The sequence below is a fragment of the Perissodus microlepis genome, chromosome 7 (genome assembly GCF_051167445.1).
Source record: "Perissodus microlepis isolate ML-2025 ecotype Zambia chromosome 7, ASM5116744v1, whole genome shotgun sequence".
Taxonomy (NCBI): domain Eukaryota; kingdom Metazoa; phylum Chordata; class Actinopteri; order Cichliformes; family Cichlidae; genus Perissodus; species Perissodus microlepis.
The window spans coordinates 12,394,231-12,411,873 of NC_140467.1; the positions used below are offsets into that span (position 1 = coordinate 12,394,231).

The 17,643-nt window shown below is 41.1% G+C and overlaps 1 protein-coding gene across 1 annotated transcript in view; it reads left to right on the forward strand.

Moving 5' to 3' along the window:
• The window catches only part of otud7a (OTU deubiquitinase 7A), a 40,166-nt gene that overhangs the window by 7,223 nt on the left and 15,300 nt on the right, over positions 1-17,643 (forward strand). The window contains exons 2-5 of the mRNA XM_084933459.1: positions 11,575-11,710; positions 14,758-14,911; positions 16,995-17,180; positions 17,295-17,513. Coding sequence (XP_084789585.1) covers positions 14,827-14,911; positions 16,995-17,180; positions 17,295-17,513 — 490 coding nt within the window. The 5' untranslated portion in view covers positions 11,575-11,710; positions 14,758-14,826. The remainder of the gene's footprint in view (positions 1-11,574; positions 11,711-14,757; positions 14,912-16,994; positions 17,181-17,294; positions 17,514-17,643) is intronic.

Sequence of the window (17,643 nt, forward strand, 5' to 3'; positions counted from 1 at the left end):
TTGGGTGCACGCTGTACACACAGCTGAGCTGTGTTCAGCTCTGCCAGAACCAGAAATTAAATTTCACTCCACAGTCATGTGAGAAGGAAAGTTTTGTGGAAAGACTCTGTATGACTTTATCAGTCTCTTAATTCTTGTGAAGGAATTTTGGTCCACTCGTCTTTACAACATTGCTTCAGTTCATTGTGGTTTGTGGATGTTCATTTATGCAGAGCTTTGTTAAGGTCCTGCCACAGCCTGTCAGTCAGGTTGAGGTTTGGACTTTTGGACATTGCAACACCTTTATTTTTTTCTTTTTCAGCCATTGTGTTATAGATTTGCTGCTGCAATTGTGATCATTGTCTTGTTGCACGAACTAGTTTTGGCCAATTTTTAGTTTTAGCAATCAGATGACCTCATATTTGACTCTAGAATACTTATCGTAGTCAAATCAATGACTGCTAGATTCCCAGGTCATTTAGCAGCAAAATAAACCCAAAACATCACCTCTTGACCACTGTGGTTGACAGTTTATATGAGGTGTTAGCTCTGATGTGCTGATTTTCAGTTTCATTTGGTCTCTTCTGTCAAGCGGATGCTGCTCTTTCTTGTCTAATCTAAGCTGTGCTGGCGTGTTCCTTTTCTTTTTTCTTTTTCTAATTGTACTGCCTTGAACTTTAACATTTAAGATGCCATCTGAGGCCTGTAGAGTCTTAAGATCTACCTCTCGGGGTTTGTTTGCAGTTTCTCTGAGCATTACACAGTCTGACCTTGGGGTGTATTTGCTGGGAACATTGTTGCATTGTGTCAACGCACATCTAAATGCTCCACACTAATAAACTGCCAAAACGTATGCTTTTATAGAGGTGCTCACACTTGCTGATGATCATTTAATCAAGTGCATTTGATTAACAGCACCGGGCTGCTCCTTACCCCGTTTAAGTACACCCCGAGGGTGTACTTAGATTTTTAACAGGACTCCAAAATGATGTATGAGGTGCGAACTCTTGTTTTTGTCTCTGTAAATAATCCAAAACAAGCATAAAGCAGAAAAGTTGTTTGTAAACTTTAATAAACCTGATAGTAGGTTGGTTTTTTGGTTTTTTTTCTTCCTTTTAACTGATGTTATACGATCAAGGTCCCTCAGGTACTGTAAACAGCACATTATCCATGTTGTGGAATGCATCATTAATCACAATTTACCTCAAATAATAATAATGTGATAATACATTTTAGCGCTAATTGACAAAATCTCTTCACTACATAAATTTGCTGTGGTGGTGGTATGCAGCGCAGTAATGAAATGCAAAGTGACATTATTGCTTCTGGCAGCATCTTTCTCACAGCAGCTAACAGTAATCTGCGCAGAGGTGTGCTTTTTTTGAAGTTTAAAGTATGAGAGAAGAACAAAAGGTAACGGTATGAGTGTACACTGTACGCCACTTCATTATAGACACTGTCAAGAGGTCAAGAAATTTTGCCTTGCATTAAACAAAAGTAATTAGGGTTTGACGTAAAACAGAGCGCATCGTTCCACATTGTCAGCTTACCCTCTTCCTCCATATTCTTGTCCATGGAAGTGCTTCTCAGCAGTTGATTTCTCTGAGTGTGGGGATGCTCTCAAATCCCTGCGAAGACGTGTCATCTGTTGGTTTTTCTGATGGCAGGGTAAGTCCCGCTACTGAATGAAGTATTATGGAGGGGCAAGCAGGGACACAGCGCACTCCCAGATGCTGATTGGAGAGGGAGGGACAGACATGGCGGGTGCTCGCAAAAATCAAAATGATTTACCTTGATGAGCTGACACCTGGTCAAGACGTCTGCTGTCCAGTGCACTGATTGAAACACAGCATGCATTCCACAGTCCACCTATTATACTGTCTAGATGATGGGATATACGCATTTAAACCAAACGGGGACCTTGAAAAATGAAACAATGTAGAAGTAAAAAAAAAACTGCAGTTCTTTAAAAAGCCACTTGAGGCAGTGTCCGTGTTCAGAGATTCAAATGGTTTTGGTCTCTATTGCTAATTTCTCCCTTCATAACATCTGCATCAAATATTAGTATTATTCTTTTTTAACCCACATGTTTGGATTTTGTTAAGGTTTTAAGTTAGAGATGTGGCCACTTGAATTGACATGCTTTGACATTTGCTTTGACACGGGCCTGATGGTTTTTCAGGCATTGTTGGTTTTTGCAGTGTTTTCTTCTTCTTTTTAAAAAAAAATCGCATTAACTGTCTAAATAATACGGCCTGCTGCATGGAACAGCACATCAAAGAAGTCATCGGTCCAGTTTTGGTGAGTGGCTGCTTTAGCACGGATTAGCAGGCATCTGTGTTTGCGCATTGGAGTCATACAGTTCATTTATGCAGTTTTCTAACAAATTTGTCCTCATTCGTTGATAGATCTCATCAAAAATATGGTAACTTCTAGCTCCAGGAAATTACGATGACGATGGCCATAAAGCTAACCTGAGGCCCATCTTTTATCTACAGTCTGTGACGTGAAGGCGCATGCACACACTTTTGAAGCACGTATGCAGTCACCACAATTGCAAGGTTGTTATTATAGCTGCAATTAAGGAGGGACAGAGATTGAGTCTGGCTAACTGATATAAAGTCTGAATAGCAAGTGGCACTTCCACCACTCTGCAATGAAATTCGCTAATTGAATTTTGTGCTCTCAAGCAAGGACAGTCAAAGTGCTTAGTGTTTAGCTTGGCGAGACATTATAATATCCCATTACATGCATTTCCCATGCTAGGAATGTGTGCATTGTAATTTTGAAGCATGCTAATGGACTGCATTGATTATTCGGTACCGATGCAAGGTGGAAATGAACTGTTTTCCTGGAGCTGTGCTCATTTGTTTCTCCGACATATAATTACCCCGAGTTAAATGTTTTTCCATTACTGTATTTTGCCAGTCTGTGCATTTATGTATTGGCTTCATCAATAATAGCTAATGCTGTTGTTGTTTGCTTTTGCTGTTTTCATCTTGTAGTATATTAAAATGTCTGAACTGTGTCCATTGTTGCAAAAATAACGGGCTTGTTTTTGTGTTTCTCTCAGACCATAACTGAGAGGGTGGCTTGACATTTTGCTGTGCACAGGCATGTGAATAAGTACTGGGTTAGAATGAATGCCATCCTTTATTAGCTGTCTTCTGTGTTTTGGCAGCCCTTTGTGGAAGCACTTGCTCCGTTAGCTTTGAGATTGGTAAACACACCGAGGGAACACTGAGTGAACATGCCACAGTGTTCCACACAAACAGGAAAACGTGTGCATATTTTGCATTCACACACACTCATGAACTCCAGAGAGGGGGATCATAGGGTGTTTATCTACCAGTGTTGAGCGCAGCAGTTTGGGCCTGTCGGTTCCTGAAACTGCTAACTGCAGCTCAGCTCACACGCTGGTGATGAAGCCACAGTTGGCTTGAGGAAGCTGCTTCTGCGAGCCAGAATATAAGATTTTATTCCCTGCTTGCCTTGAAGAATCCAAAATATTCCATCCACTAGCGGAGGGATTGTACACTTCGAAGGCTGATTTGATTCAATTTGTGTTTAAACAACGAGCCCACATCTTCCATCCAACCGTGATGCATGGGTCTCATGCCACTGTTTTATAAACCAGGCTCAGGTTTTAGGTTTCAGATGTTCTGCTGACACTGAACTAGTATACTGATGGGAAACTATATAGTGAACAGGTTGTTTATGAGCAGAATGCGCTGAGTCAGCCTCTGTGATTGCATTGTTATTTATTTATGAATGTCATTTTCTTTGCAACAGTAACAAATGTTTATCGACCAAAAATCTTTGTTTGAGCCAATCAGTCAGTTTTCTTTAACAAGAAGACACATCGCACAATGAGCAATCAGCAGAAAAACAAAAATCAGATCAGAAGAAATTGTAAATCAAAGTTGATAATTTATATGTACACTTATAAAGAGAAAAGAAAAGGAAAAACAGTCTCCTCTCATGCTGGCGTTGGGTTGAAGACTGACACCAGATGTTCTGCCATTGGCAAGTTTAGCAGTAGATTGTCACCATGTCACACCAAGTCTTTATAAAAAGGTTTCATCCACCATCGTCAGACTAAAAATGTTGAATTCTTTTCGTATTAGGTGGAAACCAATGTTAAGACGATGAACTTTGTCATAGCTAGCTGAAGGCTGGTGATGTGTGACCTGATGCCATAAATCAACTTCTAAGAGGAGAATGTATCAGATGTACTGCTACTGCCTTGTCAGTACTGGCCAACAGGGCTGACTACAGTGACCCTGAAACTGGTAGCTGATGGATCGGTGATAGGCCCCTGTCACACATGGCTAAAGGAAGTGAGTATTCCCCAACTGATTCTGGAGTGGTTGCTGGGAATAGCTATGAAACTGTTTGCTAAAGCACCAGTCACACCAGCTCAGAGAACAGTCAGGGATCCCCCTGGTAACCACTGCTCATCGGGGAAAGCATGGATTCCAATTGCTAAGTGATTCCTAGAGGTTGCTTGGTTGCCCCAGTGACAGCCAGCAACCACTGGCCAACTGGATGGAGAATACACATTTTTCCTACCAACCAGAGCATGTCAGTAGGTTACTGATTGTTCTTTCAGCCTATGAGACTGAAGCCTTCGATAGCTAGCTAATGATAGCTTAGTTGCAAACACCATTGCTTTGACAGTGAAGAATTACTTGTCTTTACCTCAATATTGACACGTCCACATGAAAATTACATGTAAATGTGCTTTTGTAGTTGATGCATGAATATAAGTGCAGGATTGTAGGTAGTGCATAATTAAGATCTCATAAATCTAGCACCTTTACAGGTATCCCTATAGCAAAGCCGAGCCCCTCCTGCAGCCTCCTTTGAGTGCACCCTGGGTTGTTTTCTGTGTGTCTTTGCCCCCTCACTCTCTCCCTCACTTTCCTTTATGGGCTAGATTGTCTTACCAAAAAAAAGACAAAAGGACCAAAAAAATATTCTAGCACTTTTATTTTGGGAAGTTACCACAGCAATATTATAGTGTTTAGCCCAAATTTTGCACTAGTGAGGAGCAACTATGCAGAAGCGCTGCAGAGGTGGGCCGACGGTCGACTAGGACAACGCCTGGCGTGCTCTCGATTCCTCTCTCTGTGAGGTTACAAACTCTTTTGTTTGCACTTTCGGCATCTGCTGTTTCGGGAAAGTTAGCAGATGCCAAATGTGCAAACAAAAGTACCAGTGACGTTAACTCTTAATGACTTTAAACCTCAGGATCCTAAGATGGATAACGTTATTAGGGTAAAGCAACAGTGCACAGATAGTAGCTCAGTCGGTAAAATAGAGAGTGTTAGGTGCTGACACAAACGTGACGGAGAAGAGGGAAAGAGCAGAGCTGGTGAGAAAGTAGGTGAAAAACATTGCTCAGAAACTTTGCTCTCTTAACTTTGGCTGTTTATGCAAAACATGCCTTAATCCTACATTCTTTCTAATGGTTTGGCCTTCAGGAAATTATGCCTTAACTCCTTTGATCCGTGTCTTCAATAAATATTTTCCTGATGAGTTTAATGTCTAGTTTTAAGCTGTACCAACGTGATGGTCATTTTATTAATTAAGATCCCAAGAGTGAGAAGTGGATAAGGTACGGTGGGCTTCAGGACAGGTCTACGTTGTGACTGACAAGTTTCTACTCTGAGAAAATCTGCACTCTTACAGTGTGATCTATCTCTCATTCATCATGTCAAGCTTAAAAACTACACATACGCACACACGAATATTTACATGCACACACATGAAGTCCAAATCATACAGAAGACAAGGCATAAGGTTGTGTGGTGCAGACTAGGGCTGCCACGATTAGTTGACTAGTCACGATTACGTCAACTATCAAAATCGTCGATGGCTAATTTACTAGTCGACACGTCGTTTGAAACTTTGTAAGATGCTGAAAGATGCAGGAAGAAGTAGTAGGATTTAAGAGTGTAATAACGGACTGAAAAAGAAGATGGCAGAAATGCATCTACAAGGATGCCAGCTGCCGTTAAACACTGAAGAAGAAGAAGAAGAAGCAGAAGCAATAAGCTGTACGTTTTACGTCCAATGGATGCATGATTTGATTAGTCGACTAATCGCAAAAATAATCGGTGACTAGTCGACTATCAAAATAATCGTTTGTGGCAGCCCTACCGCAGACCCATGCACACTCAGACAGCTATGTGACAAGTGTTGATCTGTGTGGAGGTGTGACGTGAAATTATGGCTTTGCAGTTTTAACTAACTTGTGAATCTCAAAAGGATGATATTGATATAATGCATCAATGGGGAAATTTGATCATTTTAATTAAAAAGATTGGAATCTTTTCCCCCTTTTTTGGTTTTCTAGTAGGTGGCGATGAACTGAGAAGGCAAAACTGGTCGTTTCTCATAGCTAGCTGAAGGCTGGTGATGTGTGACATGGCGCCGTGAATCACCTTCTCAGAGGAGAATGTTTCAGATCAGCCCAATCAGATCAAACCAAGCTAGATTTGGAGTATGGAGAGGTAATGAAAGACATGCCAGTCTTCCTGCTGAGCCAGAGTGCCATCAGATAATTTGGATACTGATGTTTATGTGTTGTTTTAAAGAGCAAAATTTGTTAAAACATGCACCAAACCTGGACTTTGTGTGCGTGTGTGTTTTCTGTCTTCTTCTGAGAGATAAACATAAAATCTTAATATTTAATATTTGAAATTAATGGGAAATTGACAGCTTTGTGCTACAATTCTGCCGAGTGCACAGTATTTTCTGTTGTAATACAAACTGTGTAGTTCTCTTCAATGTAGTTTCACCTGATGCTAAATTATTTCTTTGGATGTAATAATAAGCAGCTTATAAAAATTACTGACATTCATCTAGTGTCACTGGTAGGTACTGGATTGTGAAATCAGCTTTACAAAGCTTTTCTTTCTTTTTACCACTTATATATACAATTTTTTCCAGTGACAATGCCATCAATGGACCAAAATAGAGTATTTCTTGTGTAATGTGTATTTTTTTGTTCCCTCCTCTGAATAGTATACTGTATGTGTGTTTGCTCTCCTCTGATTAGAAGCAGTGCTTGGTGGTTGTGGAAAGCATGCTGTAAGGAGGAGGCAATCAAAATCCAAAGTGGAAGCAGACAGGGCATTTTTATGGCCATATAACCCATGAACAAACTGAAAATTAATGTAACAGTCTGCAAAGCGTGTAACCAATTGGTTGTGTAATCTGACAGCTACATTAAATCACATTTGCAAAACCTGGAAATCTAAATCAAAACAGAGGCAGGCTTTTGAAAATCCTGTTTGAGAGCATAACTGCACATGCATGCACTGCTGCTGACCTCATATAGGGTTTGCTGCCTGGCTATTTTCCAGTTATGGAGCAGATGCAGTGCAAAGAGTAGAGTGTGAGTGTTTGTACAGTATGTTCACCTCCCACCTGCTGTGTATCAGCCTTGCACGTGGGCGATCAGCGTTCACTATGGAGACAATTATCTCAGCTATAACTCATCCTCTCGCTGTAAAATGGCTACATACACATGCACATCACGGAAAGAGAAGAGGCCGGTGGCACATTTTCACATAATGGCGTAATTTATGGAAAATGACATCTTTAATAGATGACAAATAATCTGTGTGGAACAAATCGCGTTGAATTGATTTTTCCTGTCCATTTAACTATTCGCAAAGAGAGAACTGCACTTTTTCCTTAGGTGTTTTTTTTTTTTTTTTTTAGATTCACTCACAGTTACCTAATTTCACACATTTTAATCACCCAATACGCAGTGTTGAACATATCAACGGAAGTAGTGGGTGGGACCCCGAGTGTGAGTATTAGCTTAGTGTTGAGGTAAAAAAATAAGTTCAAAAATAATGCCGCATTTCTTAAAAGGTTCATTAAAATTCAGTGGCTATAAGGGCCTTTAAGTAAAGGATTCACGCAGGTAGCTTTATTTACTGGTGGTATATAGTTCGATAAATCATCTTAAATGCCACCCAATAAAAAGCATCTTTGGTATTTCAGTTATAAACATTAGGAACGAATTACTCTCTGTAGGGTGGATCCGTCAACTCGCCTTTTATTTAAATTTAAGTTGTTGTCTATCAAAACTTGTAACTGAGCTAAACTTTATATCTAAGTAATTTTGTTTTGTAAATGCAGTTAAAATACACACTTTGACTCTATTCTGTTATTTGTGTATCTGTCTGCTACTCGAAAGTTGAGGGAGAGTGAACACAAACACTTAAGTTAAAATGAGATAGTGGCTGTTGCAAGACCACACGTTTTTGTTTTTTGTTTTTTTCACTTCTAGTTTGCAAGTAGAAGTGTTCAGACCACAAGATCAAAGTTACAGAACATACAGCTTGCAGCAAACGAGTTTCTCTCTGAGACAGATATATAGAGTACTGGCATAAAAGGGTACTTATTAGCATGCGTCGAAAGTTCAGCATGTACTTAACATATATTGGGACTGATGAGCTTCTTTTGGACACTATGAAAATTCTTTTGTTTAACCTCTCAGTAGTTTTAGAAACGAAAGAAGTATTCTGGACATGAATTAACAGCTATAATAATACTTTAAAATATTATTGCATATTATTAAAATAAAGCTTTCTAAGGTAGTAACATTTGGTTACCAGGCTAACCCTAGTTCTCTGAAATTCAAGTGAGATTTTTTTTTTTTTTAATCTATGGGAAGCACCTTCTGTGATTGGTCATGCCATACGACACTTCCCATAGTCAGATGTGAAGGAGAAGAACATCTACTTAGACAAAAATGATTTTTTTTCCTGTCAGTGTCACCAATCCACCAGTGAAAGAACTATAAACAAAGGAAAGCTGGAGCTGAGGCGGCAAAGCATTTCACCATTCATTCATCGTAAGACTGATGGTCTGTTTGTGGGCTCCTAATACCTGAGTGTTTTTTAGCAACTCCAAATTTTAACACTTACATTTTGAACTATTAATCGTAAATGGCAGATGAACCCCTCTGGAGTGCACTAGATTGGAGAGGTGGTAATTCATTTGGTCAGAAGTGTGCACTTTTATTGAAAGTTAGTCAGGATCCAGCATGAACCTTTGAGAGTGACTGTTAACAAGTCTAATATACACTGTCTGTGAAGGTTCGCAGTCATCCAGGTTATTGTAGTCTAAGGAGCTTGGAAAGAAAACATCTGGACTTCTTTAAGTTGCTTGACGATGCTTCACCTTCTTCAGTTCTAAGGTTAAATGGTAGAGAGTCCCAGATATAAGCCCTATGGGAGTGTCTTCCCCCAAGAGGGAAATAGACCCGCTAACAATCCTCTAACTAATCACACGAGCCAAGGTGTGAAAACGGGTGTAGGTCACAATCACCCAAGGTTTCAGGTGAACTCATTGTGAAATCTAGCCCCACCCTATCATGTGATTTCCTGATGTCAAAAGGCCCAGGATGTGAGTGGGCGTTAAGGCGTCTGGGAAGGGATCTCAAAACTTGATTATAGATGGCAGACAGTTGGTGTCATAAGCCACCGCCTCTGTTCAAAGAGGGTCGTTCACAGTGGACGTAAATGGCTTCTTTGACTCCTCTTTTCAAACCATATACACTGAGCAAAATAAGTATTGAACACGCCACCAATTTTCTAAGAAAATGTATTTCTAAAGGTGCTACTGGCATGAAATTCTCAACAGATGTTGGTAACAACCCATCAAATTCACACATGCAAAGAAATCAAACCTGGAGGGCAGACATAGATGGCCAGTTAAGGTATGTGTAACAATGAGAAATGACAAAGGAAAAATGTATTTAACACGTGAATAAAGGGTGATGCAAAAAGGCACAGGAAGTCATGATACCAGCTCAGATCTGTGGATTGATGGTCTGATTTTTGTGCTTGAGTGGAGTCGATGGGTTGTTATCAACATCTGGTGAGAATTTAATGTCAATAGCACATTTAGAAATATATTTACTTAGAAAATTGGTGACATATTCAATACCTGTCTTAAATGCTGTAATTCCATATAACCTGAGGTCAACGTGCCTTTTATTAAAAATTCAAGTTCAAACTAAAAGTGAGGATTGTCTCAGATTTCAAGGTAACGTAGAGTGCTCCTGCCAAATTTTGAGTTTGTACAAGTAAACAAGATACAGAGTTTACGAACCTTTCTTCTGTTGATGTGAATAATGCATGACACTGAAGGATATTTTAGTAGCACTTAGCTTTCACACTAACTCCTCAGCACTTCACAGTGCTGTGCTGAAAGGGTGGAGAGAGGCGTTGGTTGGTGTGACCCATTGGAGGATAGCGTAATAGTCACTGCCGTATTTGAACTGGGACTTATTGCTTACTGTCCTCTCACTTCTTGTGTACATATGCTATATTGCCTAATCACACATCTGCAACCCAACACTAAACTGCTAATGTTGGGAGGGTAACACCAGCATGCCTGTGTACCAAGCTGCTTAACTAAACTCCACAGATACAACACACAGGGAAACATCTGTGGTGATTAGAGGTAATTCAGAGGAAAATACTAGAAATTCACTCTTGAAAGGTGAAGCACAAACTTCTTGGACAGGCTTCACCGCTCAGTAAGCCATGTGTCAGATAATTTCATTAAAAATGCTCCCAAGGGCACCAACACCATCGACAGAGGTCCAGTTCACTGACTTTAATTAGTGCAAGTAAAGCCAGGACGCCTGTCAATCAAAGCAACCACGCCTCTTACTCCAGTATCCAGAAGTATGCGTTACATTGGGCATTTTAATTTGGAGTGTTTGGCAGTTGACTCACTTTTAGACTCAGCCTCAAGTTTTTGGCACTCATGTTGGCTTTATTTTTCAGTCCTGGAAGTTGCCGCTAGGCGTTCACACACAGCTCTCTTGGGTGTTCAGGGCACATGCAGTGCATATGAAAAAGAATCAGATGCCACTCAAGCATTGATTAAGTCGCTAGAGATTTGTTTAAGTGAATTAATTTGTAGCCGTTGTTCACCTGTTATTCCAGTCAAACCTTGTTAACTAATTAGTGTTGTGATAGGCGTTAGTAAGAGAGAGTGACAGAAAGTGGATCATTAGACTTAAGGTTCATAAGTGGGCAACGCATGGCACTTTTAAGGATGCTGGGTCAGCTGTCCAAAGCACAAGCATCACAAGTAAAGTAAATACAAAATGAAATCACATTTTAGTCACAGAGAGGTGGAAAAGCAACTTTATCACAAACCACATTCGTAAAATGAAAATAGCAAGACCCCAAATCAACAAAAGTATAGTCTAGTTGTGGTCTTGGAAAATGAGTAGTGGTCTCTAAATCACTTCACCACTCTTGCAAAATGATTTATGTATTCATTTATTTGCCTTCTCTGGAGTTGGCCACCTGCTTCAAATCCACTCCACCTTGACAAGAGAGAAGTAGCACTCCAGTCATCAGAGACGTGTACAGGTTTGCGTCTTTGTGGAGATGCATTCATTTTGCAGCATGGTAATGAACCTAAAAACACCTTTGTGAGCAATACTTGAAAACCAAGAAGTGCTGATTGTCATAGAGTTTGCTCCACAGACTCGCCAACTGAAGTTTTTTTTTGGATGCTAATGTTCAGTGTTTTTGTGTGTTTCAGGATTCTCTTCTTTGCATCCCCAGTGTCTTCCTTTCCTCTGCTGCCTCTGAAGTCATGGACTAGCCCACCGTCTGGTCCTGGCAGTTCTGTGGGTCATCCGATGGCTTCTCAACAACCCTCAGCGAAAATACAGAATGTATGTTTCACCACCCAAAGAGAAAAAGTTGCATCACATCATCAATGTTGTCACATTCAGCTGGTAGACGACAATAATAACATTGGCTGGATGTGGCTGTCATAGACACCCACTTTGTCAAAAACACATCAGTGAGCAGCACTTCTGCAGTGGGCATCTTGTTTCCTTGAGTGATGGGCATGGGTACTATAGTTGATTTCACTTCCAGCCTTCTCTGTGTGACGTCCATTCACATGTTTCACAGAGCAAAAACCTCACCATCAAAACTGTAAATAACAGAACAGTTATGCATGTTATATGTCACTACCTTGAGCCAGCTTTCTTGTGATAGGCTGCCTCTTGCATACAGAAGGTTTAAACAAGCAGGTGGGTGGGGCTTCTGTGTTCTTAGCAAGAACTGTGCCTGAGATCATTGTATAAGGAATATTATCTCTCTGACACTGTGGGATTACCTATCCAGTGCTGACCACAGTATTTGAAACTTTGGCCATGTTTAACATGATTATTCACCACTGTAATGCTAAATCTATGGAAGAAAATAAGAAACGGCGTGTAAGATCCACTTTAAAGTGGAAGTAGTGTTTTACTGTTTCATGGCAGTTGATCAAGCTGGAGATAACTTGACCGCTTTGATGTGTACAATGTCACAATAGGGCACATTTTATACACTTATAGTAAGATGTGTACACAGAACGCTTAACAGAAAAGTGTTGGAAGTGATGTGCTTTCTGCTTCTGCAAAAAGGCGAGGGTCTTCTCAGGTCAGAGTCAGACATATATGGTCATCATAAAGTGTACACAAAGCTCTGCATTAACTTTTGTGTAGCTTCAGTTTTTTGTTATGCGAGCACAGATCTCCACAGGTTTGGAGGTTTTCAGGGAAGCACCGTCCAAGTACTACCTCTACTACAAGTCCCATTTTTTACAGTTTATATAACGATATAAATCAAAGTAAAGTAAAGAGAAAAAAAGCCTGTTTAACAACTGCAGCCAAATGACTGTACTCATTTACATTCCAAAACTGCTTACTCCTGAATTTACACTGATCTATATCTGGATATTACAGTTTGAAAGAAACGTTACTGGTCAGTTTTCCAAAGTAGTTCATCCATATTCTACAAAAATGACCCTGAGAGGTACAGAAGTTGCATTTGAGTTTCAGTCCTTTTGCTGCATTTGTCAACTTGCCTTCACATTTTGCAGAAGTGCGAAAAAGCCAACAGAGTTGGTGACTAACAGGAAGCTAGATAGACCTATAGTTATTATGGCCCACATGTTTTTACATCAAGTAGAAAAGCATACATTTGGGTGTTTGAGTCATAATTACCTCCCACAGGGAAAATGACCTCAGTAGTGCTGCTCTTATGGGAAAAGATGAGACCCTGGCTTCTAAAGAATCCGCTCTCTCTCATTCCTTCTCCACCGTTCGTCAAAGATTTTTCCTTTGCAAAGCGTTATTGATACCCTGATAGGCAGCCTATTAATCCATATTGAGCCCTTAGAGTGTAATTACGCACACAATTGGTGCCTCTTAAGTCCTCAAAGAAGATAAATATCTCACAGACTGCGTTCAAGGGTTTAGATGTTTCTCTAAGTGGCATTTATGGCTGAAATAAAAAGTTTGTTGGTTATAAAAAAGAAAATGTCCAATTTCAAGTATGTAAAAAGCCAAAATTATAAACGTTGGCTCATAGCTTTATTATAAATGTTCACAGTTGAACACTGTAAATGTTGCATTTCCTGTTTCTCTCGGTACAATAATCTACATTCAACACAATGCACACTAAGTAGGTCAGCTAAACTAAAGCTTAAGTGCAGCTTTAACTCATTAATAATGCATATGACAAAGACTGAAGTTGCTGGGTCTTGAAGAATGATGTTTCTAAATCGAATGCCAACAATCAAAAAGCACTCAAGTTATATTCTTTTATGTCTCGTGCCTTTAATTTCCATGTGCTGATAATACTGACTGAGGGGACACTTTGAAATAAAAATTTTTCTGTAGTGCTCAGCAAAAGATGCCACGATATTCCGCTGTCCCTCATTATGCTTTTTGATTATTTCACTGGTTTTCTGTAACCTCGGAAGTGGGAGTGTCTGCCGGCCCACTAAGCTTATCTGAACCCTGATGGAAAGTCCAGTCCATGTGGCGCACTTGGAGCTAGCGCTTCTGTCTTGCTTGCCTCTCTCATGCGTGGGCAGAGTATCTGGATGGCTCCAACATGCTCTCACTCCTCTTAAGGTCAAAGTTTCACATCTGAACTGTTCTCCAACCTCTGGTCAGTACACAGAGGCCTGGTGTCAGAGCTCCAGTCTGTAGGTGTTTGTTTCTTCACTGACAATGCTCTGAGCTCAGCTTCCCCGTCACCCACACAGAAGGAAGGGGAATGAAAGCTATGCGTGGACTCATTCATTCCATAGACCGAGGGAGTGAGTGCGCGTGCGCAGTTGTGTTATTTATGACCTAACAAGGCAATGTTTGTTGATGATTAGAGCTCGGGTGTTATAGCCATGATGTAAAAATCCCATCACACTAAATAACATCACACTGAATCACACAACTACACTAATAGTCAGAGGCATCCTTCCTCTGTCTACATCAATAATATCCGTATATTGATGTGTTCAGATACTGGATCATACCCAAAGACCACAGGTTGACACTCAGTGGCAGGAAGAAGCTCAGTGTTGTTATGTTCATGGGCAGTTGGCCAGATTCTTTGGGCATAAGCAGGTGAGTCCTGGTTGTGGTTTTCATATTGCATCTGTGATGCTGGTTATTATGTTGTGACTGTTAGAAGAGGCTGGGAGGAGTGCTGGGAGTTGAGTGCTCTTCACATTACTATGAACTATGCTCTATAAAGCATTGCACACCAGTACAAGCTGGCTTGGGCTGCTGGCTAGGATTAAAACGAGGCAGCGGGGCAGTCTCTTCTCAAAGGGGTTAGTGAGGAATCCGTTTTTAAAGGTGTGGCCGATGCTGTTGAACAGTGTGTTTAAAACCTGCTTGTGTTTTTCTTTGCCTTTTTTTTCCATATTCCACCTCAGATGAGAACGTGAAGGCTGGCGTCCACCAAGGCCACCGCTGCACCTTGGGCAGCACACACACATGATCACATGACTCTGGACATGGATGCGGTCCTGTCAGACTTTGTTCGGTCCACCGGGGCAGAACCAGGTCTGGCAAGAGACCTGCTGGAAGGTAAGAGATGACTACGTGCTCTTTTCTTGCGAAATCTAAATATTTATATGTATTGTTTTGATCGGCTGCTCCCAGTTATGCCATGAGCAGAGAAGAGGAAATAAGCGGAACGGAAAATAAAGAAAACAGAAGACGGGCGGAGAGGAGAGGGGCCTGCGTCGGAGAGCAAGCTTGCTGATTTAGAGGCCAGTGTGACAGTTTTACGAGGGCGCTCCCCAGAGAAAGCTTTGTGCCCATTCATTGGAACTCATTGAGGAGCACAGTGTTACTGGCACTTGTATAGCTTGGGTGCAGCTCCAAAAAAAAAAAAAAAAAAAAAAAGGACAGCAAAATGCACACGGCCTCAGAAAGCTGATTGATAGCTGGTTGAATCAGCTTCAGTAGATATATATGTTGTGCGTTTCTACTCTTCGTTCGTCCACAGGAAATTCTGTGATTTCATCTAATTTAGCATAAAGCGAAGCACGCTGAACCATAAGTGCAAACGCATTCTTGTCTGCTTTACAGGAATAAAAGCGTGCACCACAGTAATCAGGCATCCATTAGGGTGATGAAATCCTCGTGGAGCCCTGGCAGCACGCGTGTGTCCTGGAATTTTTTTTTTTTTGTCTGGGTGTATATAGTACATCCAGTTTCATCTCTTCGGATGAAGAGTGAGAGTTTTGAGCGTCCGATTCTCTGCTACTGTCAGTTTTTTTCCTGATTCTGTTTTGGCACTTAACCTCGGTGGACTACACGTGACACTCACAGACACCAAACAAGACAGTGCACTCAGACAAGGCAGACAAGAGCCTGGGTGAGCTGTTTCAGTATTGTGCTTTGGTCTGATGTTGTCTTAGCTTTAGAGGCTTGAATCAAACAGCTGCTCTGTGACCCTGCGGTCTGAATCAAGTTGGTGTGAAGAGACAGAGAAACATGACAGAGCACATGTGGTGCTTCCCCCTAGAGGCCTGTTTAAGTACTGAATCTACACTGTTGAATTGGTCTGGGGCCTTTATTGTATTCAGATTGTGATGTACGTTCATACTGCATGAATTTATTTGGGTTTTTGTTTTGTTTTTTTGCAGACGACAGGCATTATAAATGAAAGCGTTGAAACAGTGCTTTCCAAACCAAAGTTAATAGCAGGCTAATGTGGAAGCTTTTAAAGACAGTGCATTAGGTGCTGAGTGGCTGTGCAGCTGGACCATAAGTTGTATTCCTGTATTTGTGTAGCTCAAGATACCGAGATCCATAGAGCGAAATAAGCTTTGCATTGATTGATGCGAGAGACAGCGATTAGTGGTGTCGGTTCTCATATCCAGACGCTTCGCAATCATCGTGTCTGGAAGTCAGCAAGAGAGGACAACTTCCTGCAGGTCTCTTTTTACAAAGAGATTCCATTAATGGACTCTGACTCACGAACATGCTCCGATTACACGAAGACACACCCGTGGGTTTTGAAATGACTGGTTTGCAGAGAGTTCCTATGGCATTGTTAAAAAATATCACACTGTGGTATAATAAGACTGAGACTTGACTCGTGTCTTTAAAGCCTTGAGGGGATTTCTGTTAGAGAGACAGCACCCAGAGGAGACAACTGTGTCTCTGCATGTGTTGCCAGTATGTGTGTGGGTCTCTTTGTGGGTCCCTCCTTGCACATCAGGATATTGCTGTCATAATGTTAATGGATCTGCTTCCCTTCACTGTCTTTATAACCTCAATATCCAAGTCTGTATTTTACGTGAAGCAGCGTGTTTTCCTCGGGCAAAAGCACTGTGTGACTTTGCTCCATATGGATGTTGCATCGTTATAACTGAAGCTCATTCTTTAAAAATTTTAAGATATAGAAATTTGTCGGAATTTATCTGTGCTAAATGATTTATGTGGCTTATCTGCAGCATACTCAGCAGCTTTTTGCATTCTGTCCCAGGGTTCCCCTTTACTTCCCACAATAGGTAGCATAGGTAGTGTTTTTACCATGAGATAACCCTGTTTACTGTAAGCTGTAGTTAAGAGTGTCTTGTTGTGAATGTTGGCTTTTTTTTTTTCTTTGTGAAAAGCCTTTTTTTAAAAATAAAAAATGTGTGTGTGTGTCCTCCAGGTAAAAACTGGGACCTCAGTGCTGCTCTAAATGACTACGAGGAGCTCAGACAGGTCCACACTGCCAACCTGCCGCAGGTCTTTAACGAGGGCCGCTATTACAAACAGCCAGAGACGCGTGACACGCCCACCCATGTCAGCAAGATCGACAGACCGTGTGCACAGAAGCAGGAGGACAATGCACAAGGTAGCCAGGCCACCTCAGCGCGACCATCGCCAAGATCCAAAGAAATCTTTTTCTTTCATCTTTCAGTTTGCTTTCCACTTGTCCCTTCACTTTTCATTTGTCCCTCATTTTCAGAGAAGCGTCTCTCGCGTGGAATCTCCCATGCCAGCTCTGCTATCGTCTCCCTGGCACGGTTGCAGGTGGCTAGTGAGTGTACCAGCGAGCAGTTCCCTCTTGAGATGCCCATTTACACATTCCAGCTACCGGACCTCAGCGTCTACAGCGAAGACTTTAGGAGCTTCATAGAAAGAGATCTGATAGAGCAGTCAACCATGATGGCTTTGGAGCAGGCTGGTGAGTACTGTAGGATGTTATACATTCACTTAAAGTCCTTCTGCTCCTACTGATATGGGATACGTGCTTTTCCCCATATTCTCAGTTTAGTGAGAATAAAATGTTCGTCTAACAAAGCAGTAGCAGTGAG